General features: G+C 40.9%; 1 protein-coding gene across 3 annotated transcripts in view; it reads right to left on the bottom strand.

Moving 5' to 3' along the window:
* Positions 1-26: 26 nt before the first annotated feature.
* dpf1 (double PHD fingers 1) overlaps positions 27-16,723 on the bottom strand; it is an 81,492-nt gene continuing 64,795 nt past the window's right edge. The window contains exons 9-12 of one of the 3 annotated variants that reach the window (XM_051958098.1): positions 11,283-11,402; positions 7,305-7,417; positions 6,442-6,523; positions 27-5,488 (exon numbers count right to left, since the gene is read on the bottom strand). In XM_051958098.1, the coding sequence (XP_051814058.1) occupies positions 5,418-5,488; positions 6,442-6,523; positions 7,305-7,417; positions 11,283-11,402 (386 nt within the window). In that variant the 3' untranslated portion in view covers positions 27-5,417. Of the gene's footprint in view, positions 5,489-6,441; positions 6,524-7,304; positions 7,418-8,129; positions 11,403-16,723 lie in introns of those variants that run through there. The other 2 variants (XR_002595826.2, XM_051958099.1) reach the window with 2 other exon arrangements.

Here is a 16,723-nt window from a genome sequence, read left to right as displayed (position 1 = left end):
CACACAAAGACAACACAAAGGTAGAGTTCATTTTTCAATCTCATCTTTTAATGGAAAAAAAATGAGTCAAGGGAAGAGAGAAAAAACTGGGTAAATTGAGAAAGCCGAATGAATTCACAGAGAATGACTGACAGCAGTGATGACAGCAATGCGGTCACAGTCCACATTTCAAAGCATTCCCAGGTACCAGACAGAGAAAGAGAAAGAGAGAGAAAGGGGGGAGGAAAGGGAGAAGGAGCCGGGGGTTAAAAAATGTCCAAGAAGATTTCATCTTCCTCTCAAGGTAAAAAATACAAATTAAAAACTCATCTTTATCCAGTGTTGTTTACAACAGACAATCACGTTGAAAAAAATGCAGAGATTAAAAATAAAAAGTGCACCCGCACTCACACACATACATACTTACAATTAGTTTCTTATTTTTGGGAAAGGAAAAAAAAAGTGCAAGCAAGATCACAGAACGACAATTTACAAGAGAGGCCAGGAGTGGCCCAAAGTCTCAACCCTCTAACTGGGACACCCCGACAGCCTGAAACACGACGAGATGGGGGCGACGGCGTCAAATTGAGGCCTGGAGATTCCTGGTGGGACTTTGTGTGACCCCACACCAACACCCCTCATCATCAGCTTCACCTTGGTTTGTCCATTTGTACAAAGGGAAAGCTCAAGTTTCAATAAATAATCACATGGATACCCACCCATCCAACACCCCAACATGGCTTCCCCACCCGCCCCAGATAGTACAATCAAAGTTAGTTTGACTCCACCATGCTTCTCCTACTAAGTGCCAGGAAAGCTCCCAATATAAAGGCTTTTCAGTCACCATTGACATCATCATCATCATCATCCAAGTCACAGACATTTCCATTTGATTCAATCTGACAATCATCATTAAACTTCCACATCAAACTATTTCCACTCAAACACACTTCAAGTCTAGGTGTTAGCTCTGATTGGTTAATGGAAATAAACAACTTTTGATTGGATACTACTGGTTTTGTTGGCAACTATACTACTAATTTAACACATCATGAAATGAAACAGCATAATCCAAGTGCCTTATGTGAAAAGTGTGCACTTAAGTACACTTCTTGTTGCAGTCTGTACCCAATATTACAATCCTGTAGCAGTGCTGTGCCATGCATCTGGTTCCACTGAGAAGAAAATGTCTGCAGAATAATAATAATTCATTATTTTGGTTCAGTTTGCTTTTTCGCTGACCTTCCAGTAGTCATAAATGATTACACACACACACACACACACACACACACACACACACACACACACACACACACACACACACACACACACACACACACACACATACAAACAGAGGCATAAACACCCTTGAAGACCAAATGCAGCCACACTGTGCAAAACGTGGGGAAAGAAAACACGCAAATTACAAAACTAAACAGGAATTTGAACATAAGTTGAAGGTTTTCTCTCATCATTATTTAAAAAAGCATCACTGGCAATATCAAAATATGAAATCAGACACACTGGAGGTGTCATTCATGCAACGGTGGCGTTACATTAGACTGAGGGGTAGCACAGTATTTGCACCTACTGTCCCTCTGTATCAGATGGCGAACATAACTACAGTTCAGATACATTCTCACGAGCCATCTGATCTTGCAAGTTTCCTTTTAGAGATGTGATGCAGCATTAAAATAAGATGTTCATTCAAACCAAAGCCAACTGATTCTGAGCTGCTTCATACTTTGTTGCGTACACAAGAACGTAAAGTACTGTATATAATGGCAATTTGTTGCCCTTGATCGATTCCCTAATTTACAGCTATTGTCTCCAAGCTTAAAGCTCACAGATCAATGAATGAATGCCTTCTCTTTGCGTACAACTTAGGCATGTTGAACGCCTCCTAAATCGGCACTTTGTCACCACTTGATGTGAGTCGTGACCTGAAATGAATCGCTGTCTGATGTGAGATGTGCCAGCACAAATGGTTTTGGGCAAAATCCAGTGAAACGGTTCCTGTGCGACTCACATTACGTAGAATTCTTCAGCGTGCAGCTTAACCAAAGCCATTGAATAGAGTCTACTCCTACCACTACTCAGTGATTCTGAGCTCAATAACAGACTGAAGTGGAGATGTGAACAGAGCAGAAATCTTTTAAGATATATTAATTTTAAATATATACACCTATTTCATAATGTATTCTTGTAATATGTGTGCGTTTTTGTGTTTTTTGTGAATTGCTGATACAACACTGCAATTTCCGAAACCCAGTGTTCTCATATTATGAATAGGCAGTGGTTATTATTTTGGATTGGTCCAGTGTTCCTCCAGTTCTTGCCTGCTGCAGATCAGCACTGAACTTGTTTTACTCCATAGACTGTACATAAAAGATGGAACCTTCAGGTCTTAAAAATATAACCAACTTCAAAATGCCTTAAACCTGCATTCTTTCTAATGACCACTAGGGAGCGACACCACTAATCTGAATGTATTGAAGTTTAAGAGAAAATGACCCTACTTTTAATTAGATTTTTTTACCTCAGTAAACCTTTCCTAATGAGTTTATTGTCTCAATTGCCAATTTCAGCACTTTTTAAAAACAAAATAATGTTCATGTTGGAATTTATGGTCTCATTTACAGTAAAATAGATGATAAAGCAGGCTGTGCTTCAGGGCAGGGCTATCTTCTGGTTAATAGTTCACTACATTTTTGCCGTGTGTGGTGTCCTCAAGTTCTTAGTTGGATCCAAAACAGTAGTCCACACAAACTGTTGACACCACGGTCATTACAGTATATGTTCCCAGAGTGGTCAGTGCCTTTATATTATCCAATAGATGGCAAACCTCATATGCTATAAGCCATTTACACTCAGGCAAGTGCTACTCACATCGAGTATCAACTCACAGCGGGTGGTGACACACTTCACCTGTCCTTCAACATGCCTATGTAAGTTGCCTTGAGAAGTCCAGTTAAACTGGTTGAGGATAAAATCATGGAACTTTGGGTTTAAAGGAAAAAGGGGGAGTTTCAGTGCAAGCTCACAAAAATCCATGCCGGCTGGCATATTAACCCCATCATGACAACCTCAGCCTTAACATTTGGACTGGCCTCTAATGTGCAGAGCACACTGGCAGGTAACAACATCATCTCTTGTCAATGTCTTTAAGGAGACAGGTGGCCTCATGTTCTGCAGGACACAAAGATGAGATAGAAAAGCAACTAATTTAAGCCACCGCGTGACTTTGAACTGTCTTTGGGGCCCTCATCAAGTTATTAAAGCTTCTGTGTCACTTAAATGTGAACATGATGGAGAATGTCAAGCAGAAGCAGTGGACTTGATTTTTGTTGTATTTTGATGATACTATGATTGTTTTTCTTGTATAAATAAAAATGGAAGAAGAAACAGGGGTGGTTTAGTGACTGTTAAAACACATCTTTTAAGATCTTTTAAGGTGTATTGTGCTGTGGTGATGCTTATCCAGGATTTGGTTTCCTACTAAATTAGAGCATGTGGGAGAGGAAAGTCCTTGCACATGAATCATATTAGATGTCATAAATTTTGGTGATGAGTTTATACTTACAGGACAAAACTCTTTGAGCTTTCAGGATTGTGAGCGTTAGATGAGGAAATTGATATTACTCTTACTGTGTGATAATTATGAAGCGTCAGACAGGAGAAAGTTAGCTTAGCGTAGCCTTAAGACTACAAGCTGGGGAGACAGCTAGCCTGGCAGTGTCTTGAGTAAACACAATCTGCCTACTAGCACCTCTAAAGCTCCAGGACTATGTTATATAAAACAAAGGGTGTAACCAGCAAGTTGTGTTTCTTATTTTTAAAACTGGGTTATGTCCCGAACTCTTTCTTTGCTGGACAGAGCAACTTCCTGGAGTCACTGCCAAGAAATCGTCTGGCACATAACCTGTGAAACTATAACTTCTCATCTGTTCCTTTAACACTTGTTTGTCTCGACTTCAGCACCAAGACTTGAGAGTTCTCCCACCACTGCCAGAATGCCTGAACAGGAAAATGCTGACTTTCCTTACATTCACATTACCACCCTGTTACTCGCTTCCTCTCACAGATCCCATCGAGCACGGAGCTAGCTACAGTTACTGTAGTGCTCAAATAAACTCACACAAACAGACACACAGGCACACACAGAGTTTAAAACACACCCAGTTTGGCCAAAAGAGTTCATATCACAAACACATTATTGCGAATTAAGTGTGCTTTCTTTTCAATTTCAATTAAAAGTATTTAAAAACAATTGAAATAACAACATGCAAATGAAAAAAAATGAAAAAGGAATAATAAAAAATAGGTTTTTAGGCCTCGGCATGGGCCAGACAGAGAATCTGCATTGTCCACACATCAATCCTACATTCTTAACACACAGATAATACATACCAAGCACCAGGAGCGTTTCAGTCTCGCATTGGCTTCACAGTCATTGTTTCATAGGAGGAAAGGGCGAGTACAGGTCAGGTAAAGGATTTGTGAGAGATGCTAATCCTAAATTGTCATTTTTAAATACACTGTTCGATCAGAGATAGCTGATTAGAGAAAAATCCTTCTCTCCTTTCATCAGAGGATCACATCCGTGCACTGAAACCTTCAGTGTCAATCTCAAAATGCATCATTAATTTGTGGAAACCCCATGCAAGGAGAGAGGACTGGGTGAGGTCAAAGATGGTCTGAGTTCCTGACCAGATGCTCCTCATTTTCCAGTGAGGGGAGTTTTTATGAGCATGTGGATAGAGAATCAGTCAGAATTTTGTACAATTCACTCCTCGTTTGAAACTGCTCAGGGCGAGGAAGCCCTGCAGACAAATAACGGAGCAGAGTTCAGCGCCTCAGTCCTGCCACACGTGGTAAAGGACAGAGGGAGAAAATGAAATTTTGGTTGGGTGTATATTTCACAGTTGGCTAACACCGAAACATACTGCTCCATGGTTATTCAGGGTCTTCAAAGCCCTGTCCTCTGCCTAACACCTATCCATCTTATTAATTCTCACTCACTACTTGACTGAGTTGCAGCTGAAGATCATTAGGGCTCATCCGAGGGCCCTTATGAGGGTTCCTGTGGAGTAGTATGCCTCAGAAGTGCCCTTGGCAGGCTGGAGTGTGTGTCTTGCTAGCAAACTTATTGCCAGCTGATGAATTCCTCTGTTGAGACAGAGCAGGAATGGAGGGGAAGGGGGGTTCGGGTCAAGCACAACAGTGAATTTGAGTGACAAAAGGACAGAGGTTGGCTCGCCGCTGAGAGACGTTCAAGAATGGGTGCAGCGCTGCGGTGCTGTGTGCTCAGTCGTGTCAGAGGTCACGAGGACAGATTGTAGAGAAAGTGGAGGCGAGCGGATCACAAGAGGAGGGTCGACGGAGAGGTGGTGTGGGAGAGGACGACAGGCCGAGAGGATGAGGAGCAGCTCTGCAGATTAAGTGAGGGTGATGTAGGCTGAGGCCTTCTCCTTCAGTTGTCTCAGACACAGATGACAGCTCCAGCTCCCTGCACAACACACACACAGTACATCACGGATCGGAAGTTCAATCACCGCTATTGTAAAGCCGCGTGGATTAATCCCTCACTTCACACAGAGCATTAAGTAACACTGTAAATTAAAGCTGCATGTTGAAACACCACATGCTGTGCCTGTGGTTTGTGGATGCAGGGGATTTGACAACTAGTTTGGTTTGGATTTTGGCATGGGATTTGTGACATTAATTAAACATCAACTTAAGACAGATTTTAAATGTACCTCTCAACCTTAATACATCAAAGTGAGTGTGGATCCTGCCTGAAGGTGTTGTGTGAGCATTAAGCACAGGACAGAAGGTATAAAAATATATAAGTTTGCCATCCATGCAGTGGAATCCATATAAACCTAAAATAACTGAGTACTGCGGGATTTCAAACATGTTCCTTGTAAATCAAAAACAGTGCATGTGTGGGCAGAGCTTGACACTGTTAGTGAGTGTTGAACACAAGTGGCACTGCTACTGTATGTTCAGCCAAGTGACACTTTTGCCATGGAAACAGATTATCTTTCTACTACTCATTTCCATGACAACGCCATCAAACATCCTGAGGCAGCCATCTTATGTGCCAAATGACAGTTTGATTTAAATAGATGTACCTGCCTTCATTTCTGTGATCATCGCCACAGCACCAGGACTCTTTCTGCCTGGTGTATTCACATCAGGATGTTCCAGAAAGAGTCCTGAGGGTTACATTTCTCACTGCCTAAAAAAACAGCGCAGGGAAGATATGACTGATTTGACCGCAGGTTTCCCTCTCTGAGTGTGACTGTCTCTCCACCTACAGTGCAGACAGTTACATAATTCAGTGCCAACAACAAAAATGTTCTCGGATGAGTTTCCTCACTTTGTGCAGTCTGACCAAATGCAGGTCTGAACACATGGGGGATCTGTAGATTAGAATGCTTGTGTTGTAATGCGTACCCTCTGGTGGTTCAGACATGGGAGGGCTCAGACAGTACATGTGGTAGCCTCTGTCACAATCATCACAGAACAGCAGCTGGTCCTGCAACAGAAGACAATAACAGATGTTATGATGTGGCGACAGATTTGATATCAAAGCTGAGGACACGGCAGCAATAGATGATCTGTATAGTGTTTTAAATAGTAATTATATACATTTAAATCAAGATGTTGGGTTGTGATATACATGCCCCTTGATTATATATATAGTCTGAATACAGACTATATACAACACTATTAAACTCGTGGACTTTTATTTTGGTGGAGAGTAAAACGTAAAAAATTCGAATTCCAAAAATGAAGGACATTCAGTCACTTTAACTGGGCAACAGTAGTGGGTTAACGTCATCCTTCAGCCCTAGAATCTTCATGCACTCAAGTGTAAATCTGCAGCTCCTGGATCATTGTTTGAAAAGGTTAAATATCACCCAAACCTTCTCTACTGATAGAACTTCAGGTCATTTCTTTATTTTACTTTATTGTAATGTAATGTACCAGTGTGTCTTAGCAGCTAATTAGATTTCCTTGATGTCCCTGGGCAGGAACACAAAATACAACCACAGAACAATAAGTACACTACATAAAACAGCACAAAACCAGAACGTCCATCAGTGTGAGATCAGAAATGTAATCAATTAATACAGCAGATTAAAGTCAATCTTTGGTTGTAACAATTTTGTGCTGATTTCAAACATTAATTGTAGGTTTGTCCAACATTAGGTGCTGTAGTATGCATGTACAGTGTGTGTGTGTGTGTGTGTGTTTGTGTGTGTGTGTGCAGCCACATGTGTTTAGATAACATGTAATATGAGGTGAGATCCTACGTCGTTCTCAGAGGTGCCACACAGGCTGCACGACTTGCACTCGATGCACTGCCAACGATAAGTCCTCACCGCAGCCGTCATGTTCACTGTGAACTGCAGACAGGACGGGTGGCCTGGGTGCACACACACACACACACACACACACACACACACACACACACACACACACACACCACACACACACACACACACACACACACACACACACACACACACACGCATGCACGCACGCACGCACAGACACACAAACACATGGCCACACGTTTTTCACTATCTCTGTCTGAACTTTGAGGAAAGTCATCCATCTTCCACCTATTTTATCTATCCATCAGTTCCTTTGCTCTGTATGGGTGATATGTTTGAAGGGGAATCCAGCACTGGCAGATATCTGTAATGAATTGTTATGCAGCTTTTTCAAAATGTATTTAGAGTAAGAATGCAGAATTTGAGGAAAAATTATAATAAAAGCAAAGCGCCTTCACAGGAACCACAAGGTTGCTTTTGAGTTGGTCTTGGAAACCATTAAAAGTATTTAAATAAATGTTATAACATTTTCTAGCATCAATTTTGCCACAATAAGAGGAAAATAAATTGTTCTTTTCCCACAGCAGTCCACTTCTCTGCCATTTAAAAATAACCTCTCTCCTCTTCCCCAGTTATTTTAGTTTTGCCTGGTACTTGCTGTTACATGATCATGACAATAGAAATATTATGTCATCCTCACTTCCTGACCTTGTGTTTGTCTTCTTTGTGAGTGGTTATAAAGAAAAGGACCATACCAATGTTTTGCATGCATTAGCCCATTCACTACAAATCACGTCAATCTTTTTCGTTCTCTTTTCTTTTTTATTTTTCAGATGAAAAAGAACATGAGGGGAAATATATAAATGCATATACAGTACATGCAATCAAATAGTAAAGCACACAAATTCTGCACCGTGTACACTGCAATCTCTGCATTGATACATAAAACCACAATGTACAAACACATCCCGAACCAAAACAAAGTGAAACCTATGATGGGAAACAAAATAATACAACCATATTTAAAGAAATACTCAAATTCCACTCCATTGAAATAAATACTGTTTTCCATTCACAACCGAGATACATGCTAAGGGGAGATCATCCTCTCACAGACTCATGTAAGGTCCTTGTAACAGTGTGAAACCCTCTCAAAAGAAGAAATGAACAAAGTTTTATCATCACAATAGGCTCATGTACAAGCAGCCGAGGTTGAAAGGCGTGCAGCAGACAAGATTGAAAACAAGTCTTTGTTTTTGCCAGACAGAAAGGTCACATCAAGATGACATTTTATTAGAACCACTCATAATTCAGTGCCAGTAAAATCATCTGTATGAACTGCAGAGCAGAACATTGTGATCAGTGGAAACGATCACATTAAATGACAGTTTTTTTTTCTGTTATATATACGTTTATAATTTATTATTTATATCATTTTGTGATATTCTTGGCAAAAGTTTCATCCAATTCTTGTCATCTAAGTGAACAAAATCCTTTCACCAGCTGTGAAAGGACATCATAAACAATCGATCCTCTATAAAGTCTGTGGTTGTTGAGTGTTGATGCTTTAATGAGTAAATTCAAATTGAATGAGTGCAAATAGCCCCTGATTTGTAACAACATATAAAGCTGTGATTATGGGAAAAAAAATAACTATTTTAGAACAATTTACATGACAGACACCTTTTCCCAAAGCAAACTGTTTAAGCTGTTTTAATGTGTTGTCTGGTTTCCAGGCAACCATTCTTTTCCATTAATTTCCATACAATAATAAACTTGCAGAGACTTGATACTGAATCATGAGATAAGATATCCCGGTGAATATCAGTTTTATTTTATTTTAGAATTGTGTTACAGTTGTGTGGTGATGTAGAGCAGAGAGCTAGTGCAACTCTGACAATAAAATCAGACATGGTGTTCCTTTTTCACAACAAAATCACTTGAGATGGCAAGTGAGCTACTAGTTAGTTGTTGACTGTGAGTTAGTATTCCTATTAATGTATTTGATTTGGTATTTTCAGCATTGTGTTTGGAGAATATTTCCTTTATGTTTTCAGGGAGATTCTTTAATAATCTCAAGTCAAGTTCAAGTCTCTACAAGTGGATTTTCACACTGTAGTGGAATCAAAGATAACCAATGGCTGCCTAGGACGCGAGAAACATATCTCAATAAATATGAAACATTACATCAAATGGCTATTAGTGAGGCTAGATATACTGTACATGATTTGTAAAGCCCTGCCTCCGAAACATTACAACCCTCAACAGCTAAACTGCATTCTCAATTACTTTTTAAGGGAAACATATTTTGCGTCAGGTTACGATTTTTTGTGAGGTATCACAAATATGATTCTAATCAACCAATTATACATTAGATTAGCTGGAATTGGTCACCGTGGTAACCCAGAAAATGGAGGGAAACTTGTGGTTACGGTTGTGAAACGGTGTGCTTTAATAAGGCAAGTGTGATGATATCTGCATCATCATTAGCATCGGCCGATGAAATGATGAAAGCTTGACAATGAAACATGACATCAGCACAAAATGAACTTTGACAGGCAGGAGACACCGGTCAGGCTTTGTTTGAAAATGCTCCATAAAAATAAGTATGGCAGATTTTACATGTATCTTGAACTATTTGCCTGCTGATTTTGTACACGAGGGCTCATGTTGAAATATTGTATTTTGCATTTTGCTCTTGCCATACAAAGTGTAATTGAGCTGTAAGTATTTTTTTCTAAATTGATCTCATTTAGCTTTCTGCTTCGGTGATAGCTGTTTACTTTTGTGGATTCTATTAACTTAAAATGACACTTTGTTCCTTTAAATATTCTGCTGCAACCCAACCGTTGTTTTATTCAAACAGGATTAGAGTAAAGAAAAGCACAGAATGGTGGTCTGACCCACTGGGGGGGTTCAAAGTTTTGTGTTTTCAAGAATGGTCTAACATTCAAAGCACCACTGTCACAAAATCTTTGGGTTGCGGTTTAGACTATCTTACCCCTAAAATCTAGACCACAAAATATTACAGAAATGATATAAAACTCAGTTTGAATTTTTTTGTGAGTTAGACCACTCTGCTTCTAACTTCCTCAAATCAAGCCAGTGCTTTAGTTAGAAATTTGTGAAACTTCAAGCTGATTTCTATTATAATAAGTTGCAGCAATGCAAACTGTTCATTTAAGAGGAAAGAAATGACTTAAGTAGATCTAACTCAAACCAGTGGCATTAATGTTCCTTATTAACTGGTGCATTTGGAGAAATTTGATTCAATTAGAGGTTACCAATTGAAGTAATTCATGTAAGTCGATCTAAAAATTCTCTTTTTTGAGTGTCATATGAATACTTTCACTACAGGAGAGAACTGATGTCCTCTGCAATTAGGTGAAAAAAAGTTGTGCATGTACCAGCAATTGGCTAAAATGAGTTACTGGGTGTCTGCAAAAATATCACTCACCTCTAATTTTGACCTAAAGCCTGATATTTTACTACACTGTAGTTTAGGTGCCTGAATCAACCACACAGTGAGTGAAAATGAAAGTCTAAAAATAACAGCCCCACATGGGACACAAACCCCATTTTCCTCCACCACCAGGCCTTCCTCCAAGCTCCTAATGAGGGTTTGTGGCTCTTTGAAAGTTGAGACGTTTCTGACTACCGTTTCTTTTCAAGGAGGAAATATGTTTCTTTTAAAATGTACGGCAATTGAGAATGCAGTTTAGTTGTACAGGGATGTCATTTTTGGGAGAAGGGCTTGAATTTGTAGTAGATGGGCTGAAACAAAAAACACTGGTATGGTCCATCCATTTAAAGCTTCATCGAAAGGAATCAAAGCTTGCAATTGCTCATATAGAGAATAAGAAATCTATACTCAGCGGCTGAAACATTTCAAAACTGTGCATCAGCAGAGGACCGCCTTCCTCCTGCCAATCATCCCCTTCAGCGGTGCCCTACCTGAGCGTCCACAGTCCGCACAGGAGATTAGGTCTTCAGGACAGCCGGTCTTCTTTGAGCCTCCGAGGCAGAAGTCGCAGTAGCCGTTGGCGATGACTGAGCCGTCCGGTGCTTTCTTGGCTGAGAAGAAAAAGAAAAGAGAGCGTAAGGAAAACTGGGGCTTCATCTTTCTGCCAACTTGCTAAGAGGGGATGGAGAGCAGAGTGTAAACTCATAAGTCAGTCTCATGTAATGTTGCCCTGGAGTGAGGAGTTCGTACCGGTGTCTCAGCAGTACAGACAGAGCGAGGAGGGAAGAACTATAAAAGTCCAAACAGATCAACAAAGCAGCCATAAGCGAGGTGCGCTGAGGAGCATCAATGACAGACTATTACTGAAAGAGAGTGATTAGAGATAAAATGTTGAGATGTAAACAAAGAAGAAGAAAGAAGACGTGTAACTTAGTCCCGTTGTCCCTCTTTATCTGCTCGCTTTGGTAGAAAACACGCACCGGTGGAGGCCTACAAGGAGCCTGGGACTCTCCAAACGCCAACTCACCCGAGGAAGCGAGATAGGTGGAGAGACGGGGAGCGGGGCGTCCGCTGGGAGCCCCTGGGGTCTGGTAAATATTGTCTGGAGTGGTGGAGGAGGAGGAAGAAGGAGGGTGGAACTGAAGAAAGAAAAGAAAGTGTGTGTGCCGGCGCGTGTGTGTGTGTGGCGAGAGGTTGCTGGGACAGACCTGCCGTCATGCTGAGCACGAAGAGGCAAGTGCTCCATGTGAAGCCGTTTCATAATAATTATTAACAAGAGAGAAATTCCCCCTGCCTGCCTGAGTGCTGTGTATGTATGTGTGCATATTGTGTGAGTGTGTGTGTGTGTGTGTGTGTGTGTGTGTGTGTGTGTGTGTGTGTGTGTGTGTGTGTGTGTGTGTGTGTGTGTGTGCGCTCCACATCTACCCCCCTCGTCTCTCTGTCTGTCTCTCTGTTGGACTGCCTGCCTGTCTGCCTCCTGTCTGTCTTGCTGCCGTTGATTGCATAATCACTTTAATGGAAGCAATCACATAACCACTGCAGACTATTTTGTATGTGCGCTTTCTTCTCGAAGATGTAATGCGGTGGACGGGTCCTTCACAATGAGTCACCAGGCAGGACGGAGCAACAGCGAATACAATAGAGCGGATTACACAGGTACACACTTAGAAAACCATTCATCCTGCGGAAAGAAAAACTAAAGATAAGCAGACAGACAGCGCTGCAGGTGATACTGTGTGTATGCTCACATGAGAGACAGATAGATCATTAATCCATCCACTTCGGGGTGGGGTCTCGCTCGGCCCGGAAGGGGAGGAGAGGGAGGAGAGGCTGTATTTGATGGAATTTGATGGTGAGAAGGGGTAAGGAGGAGCGAGAGGGGGAGATTGGGTTTCTACTCAACAGGGTCCGGCTTTAATCCTCTGAGAAATAAATAATAATAATAATAAAACTCTCTTCTGATTAGGATGAGAGACTGGCAAATAGACAGACAGAGAGACATAGAAGAGGGAAGGGGAGGGAGATGATAAGCTGTACCTGCTGCTGCAGAATTCAACAGGGTTACACTGAGCAAAAATCAAGCAAAAGGCTGTCATGTGTATTGTGAAAACGTAACGGCAAAGGATTTTAGTGCTTTAGGGCTCTTTAAATGTGGTGTAATGATGAATACCAAGGTGACTATCATCTATATGTGAATTAATAATCAAAGAAACTAGCAATCTACCTATTAGAAGGATATAAATGATGATATTTCAGTGTTATACATTAACTGTAGTTACAATAAAACAGTGACAATCCACTGTGCGACATTCCCGAGTTAGTCTTTCAACATTAATAGCTCAATTCTCAATAATCTCTTTTGTCAGTGATGATATTATGAGATCTCGCTGGTGTCAGCTTTTTCAGGTGATGAGGGTTTAATTGCAGAATTTTTTTTTTTTACCTGCACATCATCGGGCCAATGTGCTGGCAAGGGTTAGATAGATATGTCCCGGCCTATTTTTGGACCTTAATTAAAACCATCAGCCAGTCGGTGTGGTCTTTTGTGGACCATACTGCTGAAATGATACAGTCATAATGAATTCTGCATAAGTGCAGAGGAATGGGGAGATTAACAGAACACATCTTGTTACCAGTATAGTCTTCTCCTGTTCTTACAGTATTGATGTAAGAACAGGACTATTAGCACTATTGTGCTACAATGTAATGTTATGAAAAATAGTTAACAAATATTACTATAGATCCAGCACAATATATAATGTAGGCCCTAATATTTTAAATATGCAGCGGTGATTCTAGCAGTATGGGAGGCTGCACATAGACGCAGCAGTGCTTTCAGCTGCATGATAAGGTCAGGATCGTAATATGCTCACTCTGACATGTAGATGTTGATGCTATAATGTTTATTTCAACCGTTGCGGCTTAGCATGTTTGTGACCGTGTCATCATCCATTTATTATATGGAGCATTATGTGTATTCACTGTCCACTACATTGTTGAAGTGCCCTTATTCTTATGGTGAAGTGTTCACAGTCTCCATGTAAAATAACTACTGACAACAGTGTACTGATTGAATGGGAGTAATGTTGAGCCCAGTCCAGGTATAATGTTTACCATTTCCAGTCTCTTTGTTTCAGCATGTTTCAGCTAATTTGCCAATTAGCACTAAACAAAGCACAGATGAGACCTCTGGTGATGCTGTAAACAAAGGTAAAGTGCAAACAGAAATGTTGACTGGATGATGGTGCTAAAGGAAGTGTTAACTGATCACCAAACTTGTCATTGCAGTTCATCCAAAGGGAAACGTAAATGTGTCGACCAAAGCTGGCATGCCATAGTGTCAGCAGGAAGACAAAGGAACTCTTCACACATGTATTTCAGGACAAAGTTGTGTAGCAGAGGGACAAGCATTCCCAAAATGTTTATAAAAGACCCCCCACACTTGCTAAAAATAAATCTATTAGCAACATTTGGGTGCAATACCTTCATCAGACAAATGGTTTGGTCCAAAGACAAGAAACCTTAAAGAAGTAGGAGCTGCAACTCCGAAACCAATTAACATGATTATCATAGTATTGGAGAGCAGGAACTCTCAGAAAGTAAAATAAATATATCCCACAACTTGTTGGAAATAGAATGTGTACAATCCTATGATATGGTTGATTAAATGGCCAAAAGTCAAAACTGCATTAAAGAAACTCTAGATTTACAAGCTGCGTATGTAGAAGAACCTGAAATGTTTGTAAGTTAACGGTGTTCTGGAGTTTTTTTGAACTGCTTCACTCTAAAGGAAGAGTCAGAAGCTTTATAAAGTCATAATCAATTTCGAAGGACCATGAACTTCTGTGTAAAATTTCACAGAAATCTACACAGAAGTTATTGAGATATTTCAGTCTGAACCAAAATGGAAGACGAATCAACCAATACCAAAGTCAATATAGGTAAGTCTTGCCAGTCGGCAGTCATCTTAGTAATATCCTGAGGCTTTATTTTGGGCTAACAAGATCAAACCCAAATCCACAATGAATGGGAAGGGAATCATAACTGCAATTTCAATGGTCTCTAGGACATATAAACTGAATTTAAAGAAGCTCCAGTCCAATCCAAAGCCAAAAATCACTTTAAAGGTTTGGTGATTTTGGCCTGAAATAAGCCTTTAAAAAGTGTTTTCCACACAAGGTCTGCTTCTATGAATCCACATTTAAGTTAGTGCATCAACTTAATTTAATGGATTCTTTCTAGACTGGCATTTACTAAGTAGACAATTGGCTTTTTAGTTAGAATGAAGGGTCATCCAAGCACCATTTTAGTGAAATAAAATTCTCAAGCAGGTTTGTATTTTGGATTCTTTATGTGCAAAGTCTCTGCCAATTCTGCCGCATTGCTAGCATTGCTCAAGAGCAGCATATTGGAACATATGTGTAAACTGTGTGAAGACAGAATGATAGAGGGTGAGGATACAGTATATAAGCGTATTTACTTTATAAGAAACCAACACAGCCAGATGTTTACTGAGTGTAGCAGGAGGATGTATAAAGCTGAAGAGACATATGTGGCAAGCAGGCCCGGAGCCAACGCAAACATGTTTTTGTCTTCTTGTTCTGGTCAAATAAATTGCTTTTATCTTGGTTGCTTTTATTTGGGCTCACCGCTGCTGATTGGGCCTCGCAGTCCCTGGTGGGATAAACTAGACAGACACACATGTGGGCAGCCTCACACACACATGAAACACATTCAGGCGGCATTTTATCTGTGTTTGTGTGCTAGAGTTATGTGTGCACATATATATCTCTGTTTGTCTTTGTATTTCTGCATGTGCATGTGTGTGTGTGTGTGTGTGTATGTTTGAAGACCCCAGAGAGTGAATCAGCAGGTCCTGACGCATGTGAGCGAGTCGGGGCTGCCCGCTGGCCTGCCTGCGTTGAGGAAAAAACTCCATCAATGATTAAACGCCCGTGGCCATGTTTCAGAAGCCGCCTGCAACCATAGACACGCCATAGCCGGCAAAGGGAGGGAAGGAAGGCGAGAGGAGAACAGTGATATAGAGGGAGAATAAAGAGGAGCGAGCTAATGAGCAAAAAATAAAAGCGATATGCCGGGAAGAAGAAAGACAAATTGAAGCAAAGAAAGAAAGCGTGGCAATCATCAGGTACCCTTTTATTTCTTCTCCATTGTCTTTACCTGTCCTCCTGGTCTTCTTCCTCTCCATCTCCCAATTTTTTTTTTACCTTCTTCAGCCACCCTCTCCTCTTCTATTTAATTTTTTTTTTTACCTCCGTCTCTCCCTCCTTTACCTGACCCTCCTCTCTTCTCCCTCTCTCCCCCCTCCCTCCCTTCCCCTCCTCTCCTCTTCCAATTACCAGGAGGAGTATGAGCAGAACCGCACACTTCACAGCTTTCAAGTGTTGGAGAGAGATCCTCCTGGGAATTATCCAGCAAGAGATGAATCCTCAAATGCTCCTCACCCCACCTCCTCTCCCCCAGCAACACCTCCCTTTCCCCATCCTTCCTCCCCCTGCTTATAATTTCTTGCTCCCCCCTCTTTCCGTCTCATTTTCTCTCCTTTTCCTCCTCCACGCTGCTCCTTCGGTACCTTGCGGTGTTATTTCGCCCTCTGAGCTACCTCACGTCCTGCTCAAGTGTCTCGTGTCACCTTTAACAAAATAACTGTACTCTCTTATATTTCTTCTTTTAGCTTTTTAAATTGTATCGCTTTCGGGGTTTGGATGTGGAAATTGTTAAAAAGAGCGACACCAGGGAGAAGTTTTTCTAATCAAGCTGGAGACACTGATTAATTGTGAGCAAAGAAAAACAGCCCAGTTGTCAACTTTGTGGCAATAGATCTGACAGATAATTTAACTCATCTTTGGTTTTGCCTGGAAAAACAGGATACACAGTGAGAAATGTTTGCACCTAAATGACCTGAAAGACT

Source organism: Acanthochromis polyacanthus, chromosome 13 (genome assembly GCF_021347895.1).
Source record: "Acanthochromis polyacanthus isolate Apoly-LR-REF ecotype Palm Island chromosome 13, KAUST_Apoly_ChrSc, whole genome shotgun sequence".
Lineage (NCBI taxonomy): Eukaryota > Metazoa > Chordata > Actinopteri > Pomacentridae > Acanthochromis > Acanthochromis polyacanthus.
Note: the sequence above shows the minus strand (reverse complement) of the source record. Positions and strands in the feature narration are given on the sequence as shown.